The sequence below is a fragment of the Littorina saxatilis genome, linkage group LG5, assembly GCF_037325665.1.
Source record: "Littorina saxatilis isolate snail1 linkage group LG5, US_GU_Lsax_2.0, whole genome shotgun sequence".
Taxonomy (NCBI): Eukaryota; Metazoa; Mollusca; class Gastropoda; order Littorinimorpha; family Littorinidae; genus Littorina; species Littorina saxatilis.
In genome coordinates this window covers 30,952,595-30,969,532 of record NC_090249.1, presented here as the reverse complement: position 1 = coordinate 30,969,532, position 16,938 = coordinate 30,952,595, and the positions used below count along the sequence as shown (strand labels likewise).

Genomic DNA, 16,938 nt, shown 5'->3' with positions numbered 1-16,938 from the left:
CCCCTCTTAACAGTTTACTGCAAACTCTATACAAAAACAAACAAACAAAAAAGAAAAAAAAACAAGGAGAACAAAAAAAGCAAGGGGAAAAAAATGAGCACAAGCTAATTAAAGCAAACGAAGAAGAAAACCCTACAACTTGACACATTGAAATTACAGCTGCTGACAATAATGTTCAAGAAATTATGTTTTCATGTTTTAATCCTGGGCAGTTTTGTTTAAACTTTTAATCATATCACTCGATCATCGGACAGCTTAACCATAAATATAATCATCAATTCCGCTATCAACAATGAGACACAAACAAACCAACAAACATACGAACAAACACTGCATGAGCAACTCATATAAATCCTCAACAAAAATGCCCCCGTGTATGATTCAATGGCTTGATTTGGTACACTTAATAATTCTTTCAAGGATAGGTACTTTAAAGACCAACACTGCTCAGTACCTACATTTTTTAAACCATTTCCAAGACAGTCGATCAAGACGCGGACGTTTAACTTTCCTCTCACTACCAAGTTATGTATGAGATTCCAAAATCAGATCAGTGTTCATGCCTTTTATTGTAGTTTAAATTACTACTTTAACTTAATTTGTGAGCCCTTACTTCACTGCAAACATTAAATCAATTTCTGTGTATCTACAAATTGTTCGGGGATAAAAACAGCAAAACATACGGGTGGTAAAGCCGATGCGCTTCTGCTTGGTTCATACACTCCATGAGCCTTACCTTGTAAGGTCCTTAAAACAAATTGTATTTTTTAAATCTTGAGTGAATATACGCGGCTGATTTTTCCAGAATGCAATTTTTTGTTGTTTTGTTTTTGGCCAGATTGAGGGTGTTATATAATATATACGCACAGAACAACAATCTGGTGTGAACTGCTGCAGTCTTCCACTCATGAGCTTATGTAAGTGAACACAGCAAACTGTACTGTACATAAGAAAGAAAAATAGCCTGGATAGTAGAATTCTCAGAGCCACAGCACAGCCTTTATATGCTCTCTGAACATTCTTGTCCTTCCCCATTCACTTCATGATTCTTACAATTCAACCAAAATAAATGAAAATACGACAGTACCGTATTTGACGGATTACAAGACGCACCGTTTTATAAGCCGCACCCCCGACTTTTTAAAAAAGAATGGGGACGAGCCACGGATAGGCCGCGTCACTATATTAGCCGCCGTCGAAAAAAATATAATCAGATCGTGTCAATCAATCAAAACAACCAGGCAAACGAAAGTACCGTATTTGGCGAAATCGGCTCCGAGAATAAACAAGTGAAACAAAGAAGAAAAGTGAAAAAGTTTGAAGAAAAATATTACACACACAATTTGTAACCAACACACACATGTAGTCCCGCCCGGAATAAGCTTTTTTGGGATGATTTACGACTTTTGCGCACATTTCGAGCAGACGAAATCAAAACATGGCGGCACTCGCTCCTCCAACTATCGCGAGACACACAAAAACGAAATCTCGCGCGCGCGAGATCCTGATACATCCGGTGTTTCTCTGTACGCTATCATGTCAAGACGACTGGTTGACAAACGAAGATTCGAGAAAGAAAGAGAAAAGCGCCGAGTCTTGAGTATAGAGCTAATAAAGTATCAGTAATCGCTAATCGAGCGAAATGAAAAACGGCGACTTCCATTAGGTGAATGTTATTCAAGTTTAGGTAACGTTTTAGCCGCATCTTTTTATAAGCCGCAATGCGATTTTTTTTAAAAAAAAGTCGCGGCTTGTAGGCCGTCAAATACGGTACTGATTACTATATATATAGCCCTCAAAAGAAGAAAAAAAGAAGAGTTCCAAAAAGGCAGCCCTCTCCTGACACAGGTCTATAGTAACTGTTGTGGTCTAATGGGTCATCATAGTGTAAATCTAGACAGCTTGCTAGAGCATTTACTTTACTTTATTTGGTGTTTAACGTCGTTTTCAACCATTCAAGGTTATATTGCTAGAGCATGATACAACCTGGTTGAAGTCAGTTTTCTGAATTGTACCATGTTTTTAAAGAACAATTTTTTTTTAAATTACCTATCACATGTTAAGTGCTCAATAAGAATTACTCTATAGTCTCTGAGAATGAATGGGTGTTGAAATGTTGATACAAGCAGAGTTTTTCTGGCACATTTCCCAACAAATAACTATCAAAAGAAAGTCAAATACAGTGTTTATATCCAGAGAAGTAATCAATGAAGGTGCAGCAATATACTCAGACTGAAAATTCACAATCAAGAGTTGAAACACAGTTCTTTCTTCCAAGCTACTGTGGTATGGAATACAATACAATATCGTATGGCACACTATCACACTGACTGCACACCACTCAATTCAATTCACCATCCCAATTATCATTACATACATACACACACACATACACTTTACCACTGATCCCACAATCCAATAACAGTTTCTATCTGATTATAAGTGTTTCTTCGGAAAACAAAATATGTGTGAAGAATGTCTGATACACTTATTTCAAGTCTAATATCAAGGTGGCCGGATCCTCGAGGTAGGATTTCCAGAGGTTGGAGAATCTAGCGACAGTGGCGCCATCTATCACTCGGTGGTCAGCCGTCCAGCTGACGTTCATGATGTGTGCCTTGGTTACTTCACCTTTGTCATCAAACCGTGGAAGAACCTGCAAGAAAAAGAGTGCAAGTTTTACAGGAACATTTTATGTAAGTGCAAGCAGGTATGTGTGATAAATATAAGCAAACAGATCTAAGTGAAAAATCACTATAATGTGAAACACCCCTTTCAAGACTTCACAATCTGAAAACATTAGGTCTTAAAAGGAAGAGAGTCTTAATTAAACTTAAAAGGGAGGGAGTCTTAAAATGGGGCTACATCATTTGCAAAGCAATCGAAGAAAACAAGGTCTTATGCATTATTTAAAAGGGGGATTCAAGTCTGCAGTAAAATCAGTAAGGTTCCATCAAAAACGAAACCATATATTCAATAAGGTACCACTCTACTAATAAACTGCCCTCAGTTGCATCCTCTGCAGACTGATCGACCCCTTCCCCTAAAAAAAACAAAAAAAACCCACACACATGATTTGCTAAATACAGAGATAGGTCACTGCACTGTTTGAATCAATAAAATGTACCTGGATTTTTCCCAGAGCTCCGATGAACACTTCAGGGGGGAGGATAACAGGTCTTGCATATGTGCCACCAATCTGAAGAAAAATAACAAGACGGAGGCCAGACAAAGTGAAAATGAATAATATAATGGCTAGTATGCAGTTGTCTCCCTTTGACCAGATCAGCGCATGCACAGTACCTATGCGCTATCGCGGTTCTATGTCTGCATTAGTCATGCGCACTAGAATACTTCCAAACAGTAAGCTTCCATGTGGTCACTGAATAAACGACAGTTGTACCTCACCCTTTGTCTGTGTTGGTTTGTCCTTAATACAACCCCAAGACATTATAAATAACGCCAAAGTCTGCCTGCGGCAAGCATGAGCCCGACTCCCTCATACACACTACACGGGTAGTCACACCTTATTTATGTGATACCATGGGGTCATTATACACTACTCCGAGAAATTAACCCACTACTTCTTGTAAATACTTGTCCCATGACTGCACCCCTGCCTAAAAAAGTAAGGAAAAAAAATACCTGAAGGACAGAGGGTAAAAAGCCATGCATATTTATGTGTAACTGGCACTGATGTGTGTGCACTTTTCACCTGTATCAAGTAACTGAATGCTCTGAAACTTGAATGATTGTTAATTCGGTCACCCCTGAGAACAATAGGAGTCTGTCTTTTGATAGCTGTCGGCCTCAGCTCCATGACATTTGGTTTCTCTTGCCTTCATCCAGCACCCCAGGCAATAGCTGTCACATTTGTCAAGTCACCAAGTAGAATCATTGACCTGAAGACTCATACCTAACGTTATTCGCTTTGTATGTATGTGCGAGATACTTTCATCCAGAGCTTTAACAGCATGTCAAAGAATTATATAGTTTCAAAAATAATTTCCATTCAACAAATTTCTTCAATCTGAGCATATTTTCAATGCTAAACACAATAAAACTATATATATTTTTGGAATCAGAAAATGATAAGGAATTAGACGAACGTTGTCTTGTTCCAAAAATAAGGAAAGTGGTCATTTTAACAGTTTGTTTTTTCTTTTTTAAGCACATTTTCAATTAAACACAAGATATATTTAGATACAGGAGGCACAAAGGAATACAATGATATCACTTTTCAATTTTAAATTCCAATTTTTACAGAAGAGAAAAAAGTGACAAATTTTGAATGAAAATGTCATTACGAATTTTTAAGGTACCAAGCTGAAATGCAATCCCATAGTCCTGACCAAGCTTTTACAAGGGACAAGACCATCCCCCAACTTGGTCACATACCTAAAAATGAAGTGCCTGTGAGCTCTCTGTGCACAGTGGGACTTTTTGGATGAGTTCATTTTGTAAAGGCTTTTTTAAATTTTGTATTAAGGCAAAAAAAAAAAAAAAGGTGTGGTTAAGGTAACATAGCAAAAAAAAATAGGGTAGGAAGGTAGGCAATCACTTTTTTGTTAAAACTTTTTTATTCTATTTTTTTCATTTTGGTGGTCGCACTTTGTCATTAGCAGAGCAACCAAGCATGTAGCACTCGCAACCGAAGAAGATGCCACCATTTTTGTCATGGGCCCTTTTAGTAGAAGGAGTTATTTTCCTTGCATCGTCTGTCGTCTGCATGACGACTCGAGCGCTTTTGCTTTCATTGCGTTTTCTGCACTCGTTTTCTTGTTTTAATTTTGTTGTTGTTGACAAATGTAATAAAGAGTTATAGGGTCGGCCCCTAAAAATAGGGTAGGTCAGGTTACCGTAACCACACCTATTTTTTTTTTTTATAGACCTAAGGAACAAATTATTAAAAAAGTTCGAACTCCTCACACCAAGCAGTGAGGGTCTTGATTTTTGGTATGTGACCAACTGGAGGGTGGTCTTATCCCATGTAAAAGCATGGCCAGATTGGAGAAGCTGAGCAGAACTATTTACACAGGAAGGAGTGAGCACATGCCTTTAATCTTGACTAAATTATATATCTATTATATATCTATTATGAGAGGACGCCTGCAATGTATAGGGACTTTCGACCTGTCCCCAAGGGTGTATCCTCATAACAAGCACCACTGTAAAACCAACCTAGCCTGCACGAGTCTCAAAACGAACAATTCTAAAGACTGACCGATCCAATATTGGAAAGAGAAAAGGTTCCACCGGTGATGTCCGTTGTGCCCAGTTTGCCAGCTGACCCCAGAGACTGTAGGCGCATCAGTTCGGATGCAATCTCAAAGACAGAGAGCGACTGAACGTTTTTCACCTTTGGTACCAGCAGGCCGGAGGGTGTATCCATAGCAACGCCAATATTGTGAGATGCCTGTATAAATAAGTAAGAAACTTTTCTGATATCAATGGAATATTGTGTTGCTTATAAACACATGCAAGTATGAATGATGTCCTCAATGTACTTTAAGGTAAGTACAATGTACATTTTCTAAGCAAAATGAAGAAAATATATTGAAGAAACAAATGTCAAGGTTACCTTTTAATCCGTAGTTCAGAATAAAAATCAAAACTATTCATCAAAATATTAGACACGACTTGACATTACCACTCAACTACTACCAAAAAATTCAAAAATTAAGTTATTCTGAATTTCAACCTGTCAACTTACTCTAAACCTGAGAGGAGAACACACAACTCACAGCAATAACTAGAACAAATTTCAAATAGATTTTAATGGACACCTGAGAAAAGATCTCAAGGCTAAAATCCAGGGGGAAATTGACCTTGTAAGTGATGTTCTGGCACTTGTCATCTAGAGATGCGTTGAGAACAGGAAACTGGTGGAGAGCCAGAGAAGCAGCCTGCAAAAGAAGAGAACAGAGAAAACAGAGAAAAAGAAAGAATTAAAGAGAGAACAAAGAGCACGAGAAGGACATTAAAAAATGAAGTAAAACTGAAGAACAATTAAGTCAACTTATGAATGTCATAAGTATGAAAGAAACACAAAGAAATTGGCAAGGAATGACACAATAAGAAACCTTGGAAATACAGGAAAAAACAGCAACAGAAGCAAAATCAAGAAAGTAAGACAGTATGATCTAAGACAGGAGGAGACAGCAAATAAACAAAGAAAGTTAAACGAGAAAACAAAAAATCAAAGCTAAATAAATGAAAATGATGAGTTAATCTGCTGAAGACCAAATCATCCAGTCCCAGATTAACTCATACTCAATCCAAGACATATGCATACATACATCGAAGAGACATACACTGAACTTGAAGAACTTTCTTTCTTTATTTGGTGTTTAACGTCGTTTTCAACCACGAAGGTTATATCGCGACGGGGAAAGGGGGGAGATGGGATAAAGCCACTTGTCAATTGTTTCTTGTTCACAAAAGCACTAATCAAAAATTTGCTCCAGGGTCTTGCAACGTAGTACAATGTATTACCTCTACTGGCAGAATGCAAGTTTCCAGTACAAAGGAAGAAGACAAAGACAGGGAGCTGGGGGACCAATTTATCACCAAATAACAATCAAATACACTTTATTGTCCATTGAAACGAGCGCAGTAAATGGAAAATTGTCTTTAACGCATCAAAACCTGCCTATCAACTTCTGCGTTCGTGGGCTGAAACTCCCACGCACACTCGTGTTTTTGCACGAGTGGATTTTTTTTACGTGACCACTTTTACCCCGCCATTAGGCAGCCATACGCCGCTTTCGAAGGAAGCACGCTGGGTATATTTTCGTGTTTCTATAACCCACCGAACTCTGACACGGATTACAGGATCTCTCCGTACGCACTTGGTCTTGTGCTTGCGTGTACACACGAAGGGGGATAAGGCACTAGCAGGTCTGCACATAAGTTGACCTGGGAGATCGGAAAAATCTCCACCTTAACCCACCAGGCGCGGCCAGGATTCGAACCCACGACCTTCCGCTTTGGAGGCTGGCGTCTTACCACCAAGCAATCGCGCCTGTCACGCCTATCAACTCAATCAATCAATCAATATGAGGCTTATATCGCGCGTATTCCGTGGGTACAGTTCTAAGCGCAGGGATTTTTTTAGTTATTTAATTTATTTTTTATTTTTTTATATGCAATTTATATCGCGCACATATTCAAGGCGCAGGGATTTATTTATTATTGCCGTGTGAGATGGAATTTTTGTACACAATACATCACGCATTCACATCGGCCAGCAGATTGCAGCCATTTCGGCGCATATCCTACTTTTCACGGCCTATTATTCCAAGTCACACGGGTATTTTGGTGGACATTTTTATCTATGCCTACACAATTTTGCCAGGAAGGACCCTTTTGTCAATCGTGGGATCTTTAACGTGCACACCCCAATGTAGTGTACAACGAAGGGACCTCGGTTTTTTGTCTCATCCGAAAGACTAGCACTTGAACCCACCACCTAGGTTAGGAAAGGGGGGAGAAAATTGCTAACGCCCTGACCCAGGGTCGAACTCGCAACCTCTCGCTTCCGAGCGCAAGTGCGTTACCACTCGGCCACCCAGTCCAGCTGATCTTATAATGTTGCTAACTTCATCATTGACAATTCATCCTCACAACCCACCACATCATCTCACCTTCAAGAACACTGGCATGTAGGAGATTTGAACTCCACGCTCCTGACCGATGGCTTTCAATTTGCTTCTGATCCTGACAAGCTGAGTTAGGTCAATTTCATCATAATACCCGAACGCCGGAATCTGCAGAGCTGCCGACATTGTTTTCACCATGGCTTGTTGGATGCCCTTGATTGGTTCCGTGCGATCTTTACCCACTGGGGCTGACACGCGAGGAGCTATGGGAGGAGAAGTTGACCTGGAGACTGTTGAGGGAGGTGGGGGTCGCACCTCTTGTCTGGGGGGTGGGGGAGGTTGACTTGGCGCCTGGGGAGAACTTCTGCTCACCTCTGTGATGGAGAAAGAGAAGTGGGTGAAATAGCGAGTGAAGTTGCAAGTCAGTGATAACATGAAAGATAAAGAACAACAAATATGACTTAGTTGACATGCGCTCTTGTTTTCATTGTCTTTGTCTCCTCAGTCAAACACTCGCCTAAATTCTTTAAAACGCTTCCTGTTCTTCTGTGATTGCACAAAAACAGATTAGCAAGCAAGCACTCGGACCTTTTAAACTTCTACCTCATCCCACAGCCTGAGCAAAACTCCACACCCATAGTTTTCAATTTCTTCTGTTTGGGTGATTACCTTGACTTCTGGCTGCCATGTTGTCCAGATAAAACAGGATGTCTTCTTTCAGTACGCGACCATCTTTCCCAGTCCCTTCCACTTGGTTCAGGTCAATCTGTAAACCAACAACAGCATTCAGATGTATTCTCCGTTTTGATGCTGTAAAACGAATGAGCAAACAGGTTGGATGAGTGAGAGACAGAGACAGCATGCAGAGATAGAGAGAGCCAGCTAGCCTGATTGGCTTGCACAGACAGTCAGTCAGACAGACCGACATTCCACAGAAATAAGGCAAGGTAAGGTAAGGCAAGGTAATATAATTAAGTCCTGTGAGATTGCCTTCATGGAAATTTGGGATGCTTTTTCCCTGGGGAAAGCGAGCTGCCATATACAGCTACCCTTTTTTTCTCCATGTGTGTGTTCATGTTTTCCAAGCCCAATACTTTCGCTGTGAAATTAGGATCTTTATCGTGCTCATGCTTGGATGCGAGGGATGGCCTCCTGGCACACTAGTGCTGCACAAGCACACACACACACACACACACACCTTATGCTCCATGGCCAGTCTCCGTACAGCTGGGGTCGCAAGCACCTTGTTGCCACGAATGGTTTGTGACGGTACAGCGTGCGACTGGGTAGAACCAAGGGGTGCTGTTTCGTCCTTCCTGGGTGGATCGAAGACATCTTCCTCCTTTGCGTCTACAGAAAGTATCATAAGTTACTAGTTGTTCAATTCCAGCATAATACATAATTATGCTTCTTTGAAAAAGCAAAAGTTATTACATACATATATATACGTATATATTGATCTTTGCTTGCTGTTCATTCACATTCTCAAAGAATATTAATTAGAAAAAATGTGCATACCTGCAGTAGACTCTACTTCGATGTCGACTAGGGGCTTTCCAACCAGAGCTGTGTCCTCCACCTCATAATGAATCTTCTTAACGAGGCCGTCATAACGGCTGGTGATGGTGACGGAGGCCTTGTCGCTTTGCACCTCACAGATCGGATCAAACTGTGCGACCACATCCCCCTCCTTAACAAACCTGCGTTATGGATAATGACTCAGGATGTAATATCATTTCTATCAAGAAGAAGGCTGATCATTTCTCCTTATTGCTAAAGTGGCCTATCTCCACTGGAAGACAACATGTATACAGAATAATTCATGCCACTTAAAATAAATCAGATAGCCCTACATTGTACAATTTAAACATGCAAAACTTCAGACTAATTTCTGCCAGCAAAGTAAGCTAACCAAAACAGATCTACACTTTCACATATTTTACAAGTGGACATCTTAGATCTAAAAATACAAGAAAGTAAATGGTAACTCGGAGCTGCTGGTCCATATGCTCAACATAGATTTCTGATACAATTATTTGTGAAAGAGCAAAAGAATTAAGCAACGTAAGAGTTGAAACAAATTGTTCAAAATCATGTTAAACTCACCAGTCTTTGATAACCACCTCTCGGATACCCTCCCCTATGTCAGATAGGTTGAATGAAACCACCTCTTTGCACCTGCCTGCAATGTGAAAGACAGACAAAAGCTAGCTCCTCGAGTGATGCATTTGCAAGGTACAGGTTTGGCACATGAGTTCTTACTTTGTTTTGATGGATTACATAAAATTTGGCAATTAATTAAACAAACAAAAAACATTTCATCAGTTGTGAAATACTTTTTTTCATAATGTTGCGCTCTTCTTCTTTTTTGTTTGTTTAGCTCCTTCATTTTTCCACAATGACATTAAGTCAGACATCTGAAGGTGTTTTTTTTATGGTTTACCTGCGGATGTGTGAAAAAGATGGCTATGGACGTAAACATATGGATTTCCATGGAAACAAGTCAATAGTACTCCTTGGCTATTTGTAGACTGAACAGCTGCACAGATGACAGGCTGTCTCTTGGTTCTGCCATGAGCCTGAAACATCATACATGATCTTCTGACATTGAAAACTATCATGCAACTTTTTTTCTTCACATTTTAATATTCAGGATGTTTCATTGAAAAATAAGGCTTTTTTTAAAATAGGTAAAACTACTTCTGAACATAATCTCAGTAACGGACCTCAATTTGTCAAAGGAAATTAAAGGTCGGATAAAGAACAGGCATTGCAGGCACAGCAAGAGAGAAAGAGAGAAAGAGAGAAAGAGAGAGAGAAAGAGAGAGAGAGAGAGAGAGAGAGACAGAGAGAGAGACAGAGAGAGAGAGAGACAGAGAGAGTCAGAGAGAGAGACAGAGAGAGAGGGGAGGGGGGGGGGGGGGGGGGGGGAGAAGCGATATACTGGGTTTTCACTTTTGACAAGATTTCTTTACCCGGAGGTATCTATCATTCCAGGATGTGTGTGTGTGTGTGTGTGTGTGTGTGTGTGTGTGTGTGTGTGTGTGTGTGTGTGTGTGTGTGCTGCAAGAAATAAAAGCAGCGTATACATGCATGTATGTGGCTGATAGTGAGAGTGGGCTGTGTCTTAATATTGGCATTTGATTGGTCCATGGGAAATGGCAGATATAGCCAGCATTGCCAACAAGATCATTCAAGATGTACATGCTTTTTGTAATTCACGTAATGGATATATCGTTTGCCGTTGCGTGACGCGAAAGAGGCCAGTCTAACATCAACCTACGTATCAACCAATTTGATGTGTATAATCAAGAGGTTTAATGGCAAAATCATGAAAATGTCCTTTCTCGTTCGAAGGTTCTGAGCGATACAAGACAAACACGACTAGTCATATTTACGAAGGCATATTTCAAAGACACAAGCATGACAAGTCCATCCATGCATTAAACAGTAAATATAGAAGATATCGAAAGCAAAAGGAGGATGAAAATATACAACACCGAGGAACGGATTCGTCGAACAATCGACTGAAGCGCTCGGCGACTGATGAACGTCGCCATCGCCTTGACCTTCTGAGTCGTCTGCAAGTGGGCCAATCCCCATTTTGAGAATAATAGCACGTAAAGCGTTTTAGCTGATTTGAGGCATCTAAATACATATAGTGACCAAAATAAGACTTATTCAACCAGTCTGCTTGATGAAATAGCAGTTCAATTACTTTCTACCAGGCAAATATTATGTTCTTAAAACAAAATACATATCCGCGAAAGTTCTTCTTTCTTTTGAGCTAAATAAGAACACATTTTTTTCAAATAATTAAAATTCAGCCTTATGAAGGAAATATGTTAACTCTAAACCAATACAATAGATAAGCTGAATATTTTTGGGAATTGATTCGGAGGTATTTTAACTCAAAGGCCATGGTCTCTGTTATTACTAGGCTATTCTTAAAATCTCAAGAAGTTTCTTGATTGCTTGATTTAGGTCGGTGCGTCAAAATGGCGAACTTGCAAATAGGATCCATGACAGTGCTGTGTTTTGTCTCCCAATATACCTTGTTTTGATCACAGATCAGTCACTTTTCCATCATGGAAAATTATGATAAAATGCGCGTTGTTGGACGTGGAGCTTATGGGTACGTATGTTGCAAGGGAGATTTGGTAAAACTAGAGTTCGGCAACAGGAAAAGGCCTACCCGAAAGTAGAGAACCTTGCCTGAGCCTAGTGATCCAGGCATCTTTGCCACTTCAGTGAAGGGAACGTTGAAGTGACAATTACTAGGTTTAAAATGTCCCTTATCAGAAAGTTCAACCTCAGTCCTTTGATGTTTATTGAACACATTTTCATATAAAGTTGGCGCTTCATACGGAAAAATGGCTTTGAAATTGACCCTAATCCTTCTTTGGGCTCTGTAAATGTCGTTTGGGGCTATGGTTGTAAAATGGTATCTACTGGTCACCCCAATGTATAAACTGAAAACTCTTTCTGCACCAGAACACGCAGAAAGGATTGTATCTGCCTGATGTCTGATGCTTTTCAAAATCCCCAACCACTAACACCTTCAAAACAGACTTTACATGACACTGTTGTTTTTCCCTATATAATCCTTACTATTTTTCCGAGACGTCGTCGTGTTGTGTATTTAGCTTGCCACAACCTCATACATGGTCCTAAAAGTTAAAGTTGAAGAAAATACTAAAGATAAATGAAAAAGCTGACGCAGTGTCATTCGCACCGTGAATCCCCCCATGGGAACATACTAAAGTCTGGTTCCAAATACAGGCAAATCCGGATAAGACGAAATTGAAGGGACCGAATTGTTATTGTGTCCTATCCGAAATTTCGACTTGGTCATAGTACAGTGGAACCCCTCTCTAGCGACCTTGAAAATGTTGACAAAAATCGGTCCTTATGGAGGGGGGTCCTTACAGAGGGAGGGGGCGGGGCCACAAAGAAAGTCACCTCAGATTTTCTTAAAAAAAGAAAACAGAGAAGTTTGAGTTGCTGACGACCGTTTCCTCAAGCAAACTGCTTCGATTTCATGTTTGACATTGTCGATGGTGTCCACCAGTTCTGGTGCATGTTTCAATGCAAAAAGAGTTAGTTTCTGAGCAAGCATTTCTTTACAGCAGTCCCTGCAATGATGAAGGCCCTCCGAGAAAGAGAGTGAAAAATCGGCCACCGTTCTCAGCATCGCGTATCTGTGTGTAACCTCTTTCATTGACAAGATACTCTTGTTTCCCTGCAGCCTTGACCAGTGAGTCGGTTACCTAATCTGTGAACCCTTCAGTTGTGTTGCTTTGTCAAAAGTTAGACACAGTCAACTAGTTTTGCTCTGAGTGAACAGTGCAGCTGGCCTCAATTAGCCGGTGACACCTCTCTGGCCACAGCACCAAACAGTACATGGCTGGGGGGAGAGAGAGAGAGAGAGAGAGGGGGGGGGGGGGGTAGCTGGCTAAACTCGGTGGGGTGTCCGGTGTCACTGAAGTCAGCAGGAAGAGCATTGGAGAGAAATAGAGAGGTGTACTCTTCCAAACAATTTCCAAGGATCAGTTGTCAGGGCTAAGGGTAGTCAGTGAGGGAGAGTGAGAGCGGTTTGTGTACAGTCCGACTGAAGAGTGAAAAGTCACTGCCACAAGATCGGCATGCAGTCAATAAAGCCAGACAAGAAGAATGATTATGACATGCGGCTCTATCTGCTGGTTTATTTTTATTCAAACTGGTTTTCAACGCTTATTCTCACAAAGCATCTGCACACCTGCCTCTGCCTCTGTTTGTGTGGCTGCTTTCGTATGATGTCAGTACATGGTGAGTGCGTTCACTGCCTTGTCACAACTTCCCCACCTTTTTCAGAATGTTTTCTTGGAGTTGGATAATTCTCCTTACTCCTCGCCCCCTCCTTACTCCTCGCCCCCTCCTAACTTCAGTTCATACTTTATTGCGTGCCGACTGACCAGTCGGTGTGGCGTCCGTGTAGAGAAGAAGGGAATAAGGTTACACAATGCGCTAGTGTGAGACGCCAAGTTTCGTGTTTCGAGTTGCTGAAGTAAATATAGAGTAAACTTTGTCTTTGGGACTGACTTTCTGTTGTGTGCTATCCGTCTTTCGACTTACGTAAGAGAAATCCCATTTCGAGCTCAGGGTACTTTGTACACATAGATAAAGAGGGATAATTCCGGACCAGAATTTCTTTGTGTGCTAAGCGAATTTTTGACTTAACCGTTTGTGAGTTAGCTGGATTTGCCTGTAGGCTCAATTTCCTTCTATTTCTTTGTATTTCTGCCTCGTAGGGGTAGGGGTGTTCAAACCAAAGGCACCTTTAAACCAAAATTCAAATCACACATCTTACAATACTAAGACACTCAGCAGTGAAAGGGTGTCTGCTGGTAAAAAATTCCAAACAATCCTAAAAGTACTAAACGTGCTTTTAAAAAGAGCTGTTATTTTTCCCTCTATAATCAGTATTGTGTTTTCTGCGAACATGTAGTCTATTTAGATGGTTGTCATGTGCACATGAGTTGCTAAAGCGTTTTCAGTTGGGCATATGTCGAAAAGCAAAGAATTAGCCCTTTGAAAACCATCAGAACTGTCACACAAAAATAACATTTACCTATCTCACCAACTGACCAAACATAGGGCTTTTCCTTATGTATTATGTATTGTCGTGTTTTTTGTAGCATACTTGTGAAAACAGCCACCACTGTTGTAAATGATACTTTAAAGAGCATTATTTCATTTTTACAGTTGAAGGACAACCTGGACTGCCGTATATTACAGCTGTTTTACAATCAGCCAAAATTTTCTTAACAAACGTATGTTTAAGAACAACTCCCATAGTGAAATTGAAGGAAAACAAAGTGAAAACCCCCCTGCCATAGAGGAGCTAAAGAATCAACAATAAACGACTGCATGGATAGCTTGATGCACGAATGCATTGCGGACATGTTTGTCTCCAACCAAGAGAAAGTTCCAAAAAATCCCTTTTGTGCTTCTTATTATACAGTGACGTCAAAGACAGCCTTTTCTGCTGTTCATACATTCAGGGGTTATGGTTACACTAAACGACGTAGTTGTAGCCATACTGCCATCCAGATTTATTTTTTCCTTGCGAGCAGTCACAGGGTGTTTGTGCTGTCTGCCAACCGTCAGACGACCCCGCCCAAGTCTGTTAAGGGACCGTTTGACCGTTATAGAACGCGTCTTTTTGATTTTTTAGCACATTTGGAAACGGTTGATTTTTATCCCTACCATTGTTTCCAAACATTATATAGGAATGTTTTGTGAACAACGAATAGTAGCCGCTACTCGCATGTGTAGCAAAAGTGAGCGTACATACTCACCCTGGTCGTACAGCCGTTGTCCGTTGCCCGTCTTCATCTGTCTGTACAAATCATTACCTTTGGATTTAATCACATATTCTTACTCCAATTCTTATGAATGCATTGACTTTAGTCCCACATGCTAGATGTCGAAAAACCTCTCAAATTACCTGCCCTTAGTAGGGTGGTAACCAAGCTAAAAGCGACGCCATAGCCGTTGCTATGGCCTGACCTTGCTCGGTTACCCATAACACCCTGCGCACCACGTGAGCGCCAGCATCCGTAATAATCATTCTCGACTTTCGACAACACACGGTGGACGTGTCCGAATTTCGCTGTCACTTTTGGCCTTCACATGCCTGCTCGTCCGTGAGACTAGCCGGTTCTTGGGGGTCTACCTGTCCGTCTACCTTTTGGGTGAGATCTTTCCTTTTTACGTTTGGAATGTAAATGTTGATAGCTTTGTTTTGAACACGCACGCAGATAATTTTGTTCTGGGTGACTGTTTTTCGCCGGTCTTAAAATGGCCGACAACAAAGCTAAACTGAGTGCGAGACTGGAAGGCGACAAGGCTCTTAGCCCAGTTAAGAAAGCTAAAGCTAAGGGTAAAGCCAAGAACGTTGATTTGCCTATTATGCGGGTAGAAGATCCGTCAAATAGCACTTCGTTTGATGTTCCTATCCCTCCGAGGACGGGTTCCGTTCGTTCACAGCTCGCGTCCCCTGATGGGGGTGAGGAGCCGGGGCCTTCAGCCCTGGGCTCGTTAAAGTCCGAATTGTTTGATTTTATTTCTCAACAGTTTGCGTCTCGCTCTGGGGTCCCTCCTCTGCCTCCGGCGGTAGGGGATCCTTCCTCCCTGGCTCGGCTGGGGTCGTCGTCGTCGTCGACTCCGGCGACTCCTGCGGATGGGGGGGGTGGCCGGGCGGCCATTTCTTCTGCGCACTTGCTTGGTGCACCTGACCAGTTCGGGCCTTCCCTCTCTGCCTCTGGTAGTGCTGCGGTTGCGCTCGAACACTCTCTCCGTAAGGAGAGGGGGTCTGCTTCCTCTCTTTCTCTTCCCGCTCAGCTTGCTTTTAGCAACACTGCAGTGGGAAGTCAGCTCTCTTCCCTTGTGGGAGAGGGAGAGAGGGGGCATGGTAAGTCACAGCCTGGGCTTGGTCCCACCTTGTCCCACTGGGGGCAGGGGGCTGTGTCAGCTTCTCACTCTTTCCCACCCACTGGGCGGGACTGGGTGGGGGCTGGTGTAGCGGCTCACCCTTTCTCGCCCGCCGGGCATGATCGGGTGTCCGCTGTTGGACTGGCGTCTCAGTCAGTGCCGCTATTGTCCACTGCTAGCAGCCGCCCCTCTCCCCAGCAGGGGTGGTGGGGTGGTGGGGCAACGGGACTACAGCAGGTTGACGGGTGGGGGCGGCCTTTCACGGTCTCGCCTCTCACTCAGTCTTACCCCTCGCAGGGTTCGCTTGCTGCAGCTACGAGCCAACTCCCACCGCATGCAGCGGGCGGGGTAGCTCAAACTGGCCAGACTGGTTTTGACTGTTGGGGCCAAGCGCCCGGTCAGCGGTCTACCGACAATGGGCCTGGCGCGGCTTTGTTGGGTGGCCCCCTCCCCCCGCCTTCTTGGCGGGCCTCTGTGCCTACTGTCTACCCTTCTACCCCAGTGGGGCAGGGGGGGGATGGTGGGTGGCAAGCGGGATCGGGTCACGCTTTTGTTGCTCCTGTCTCCCCTCCTGTGTACAGTGATACTGTAGAGGCTGGGGATTCGGATTCTTCTGTGGAAGATGAGGAGTGTGTAGTCTTGCCTTTTGGGTTTAGGCAAGCCATGAGAAGAGCGGCTTGTGTGGCAGCTCGTTACTTTCCGGAGGGGGTGGTGGATTCAGGACAGGATGTCTCTTTTCCACCATCCGCTGCGAATGATTTTCGGCCTTCGCAGGAGAGTTCACAATCGTTTCGTTTTGTGGAATCGCCTGCCGTGGCTTATCACATGTCGCAACTTTTGGCTCGACCGGCCCCTCAGGGCA

At 42.4% G+C, this 16,938-nt stretch overlaps 2 protein-coding genes across 2 annotated transcripts in view; one reads left to right on the top strand and one right to left on the bottom strand.

The window, feature by feature from the left end:
- Positions 1 to 2,168: 2,168 nt before the first annotated feature.
- On the bottom strand, positions 2,169 to 11,190 carry LOC138966845 (lipoamide acyltransferase component of branched-chain alpha-keto acid dehydrogenase complex, mitochondrial-like). The gene is made up of 11 exons (XM_070339200.1): positions 11,102 to 11,190; positions 10,045 to 10,180; positions 9,708 to 9,783; positions 9,120 to 9,301; positions 8,800 to 8,951; positions 8,271 to 8,367; positions 7,647 to 7,975; positions 5,829 to 5,906; positions 5,225 to 5,416; positions 3,128 to 3,199; positions 2,169 to 2,656 (listed from the first exon to the last, which is right to left on the bottom strand). Exons 1-11 carry the CDS (start codon positions 11,159 to 11,161, stop codon positions 2,489 to 2,491), a joined length of 1,542 nt encoding a protein of 513 aa, XP_070195301.1. The 5' UTR covers positions 11,162 to 11,190; the 3' UTR covers positions 2,169 to 2,488.
- Positions 11,191 to 11,593: 403 nt separating this feature from the next.
- The window catches only part of LOC138966842 (serine/threonine-protein kinase Nek8-like), a 31,528-nt gene continuing 26,183 nt past the window's right edge, over positions 11,594 to 16,938 (top strand). The window contains exon 1 of the mRNA XM_070339198.1: positions 11,594 to 11,736. Within this exon, the coding sequence (XP_070195299.1) occupies positions 11,690 to 11,736 (47 nt within the window). The 5' untranslated portion in view covers positions 11,594 to 11,689. The remainder of the gene's footprint in view (positions 11,737 to 16,938) is intronic.

Coding starts and splice junctions, on each gene's coding strand:
- LOC138966845 (XM_070339200.1), bottom strand. CDS start 11,161: ATGGCGACGTTCATCAGTCGCCGAGCGCTTCAGTCGATTGTTCGACGA. Junction 8,368..8,799: donor GACTGGCCATGGAGCATAAG/GTGTGTGTGTGT, acceptor GTTGGTTTACAG/ATTGACCTGAACCAAGTGGA. Junction 7,976..8,270: donor CATGGCAGCCAGAAGTCAAG/GTAATCACCCAA, acceptor TCTCCATCACAG/AGGTGAGCAGAAGTTCTCCC.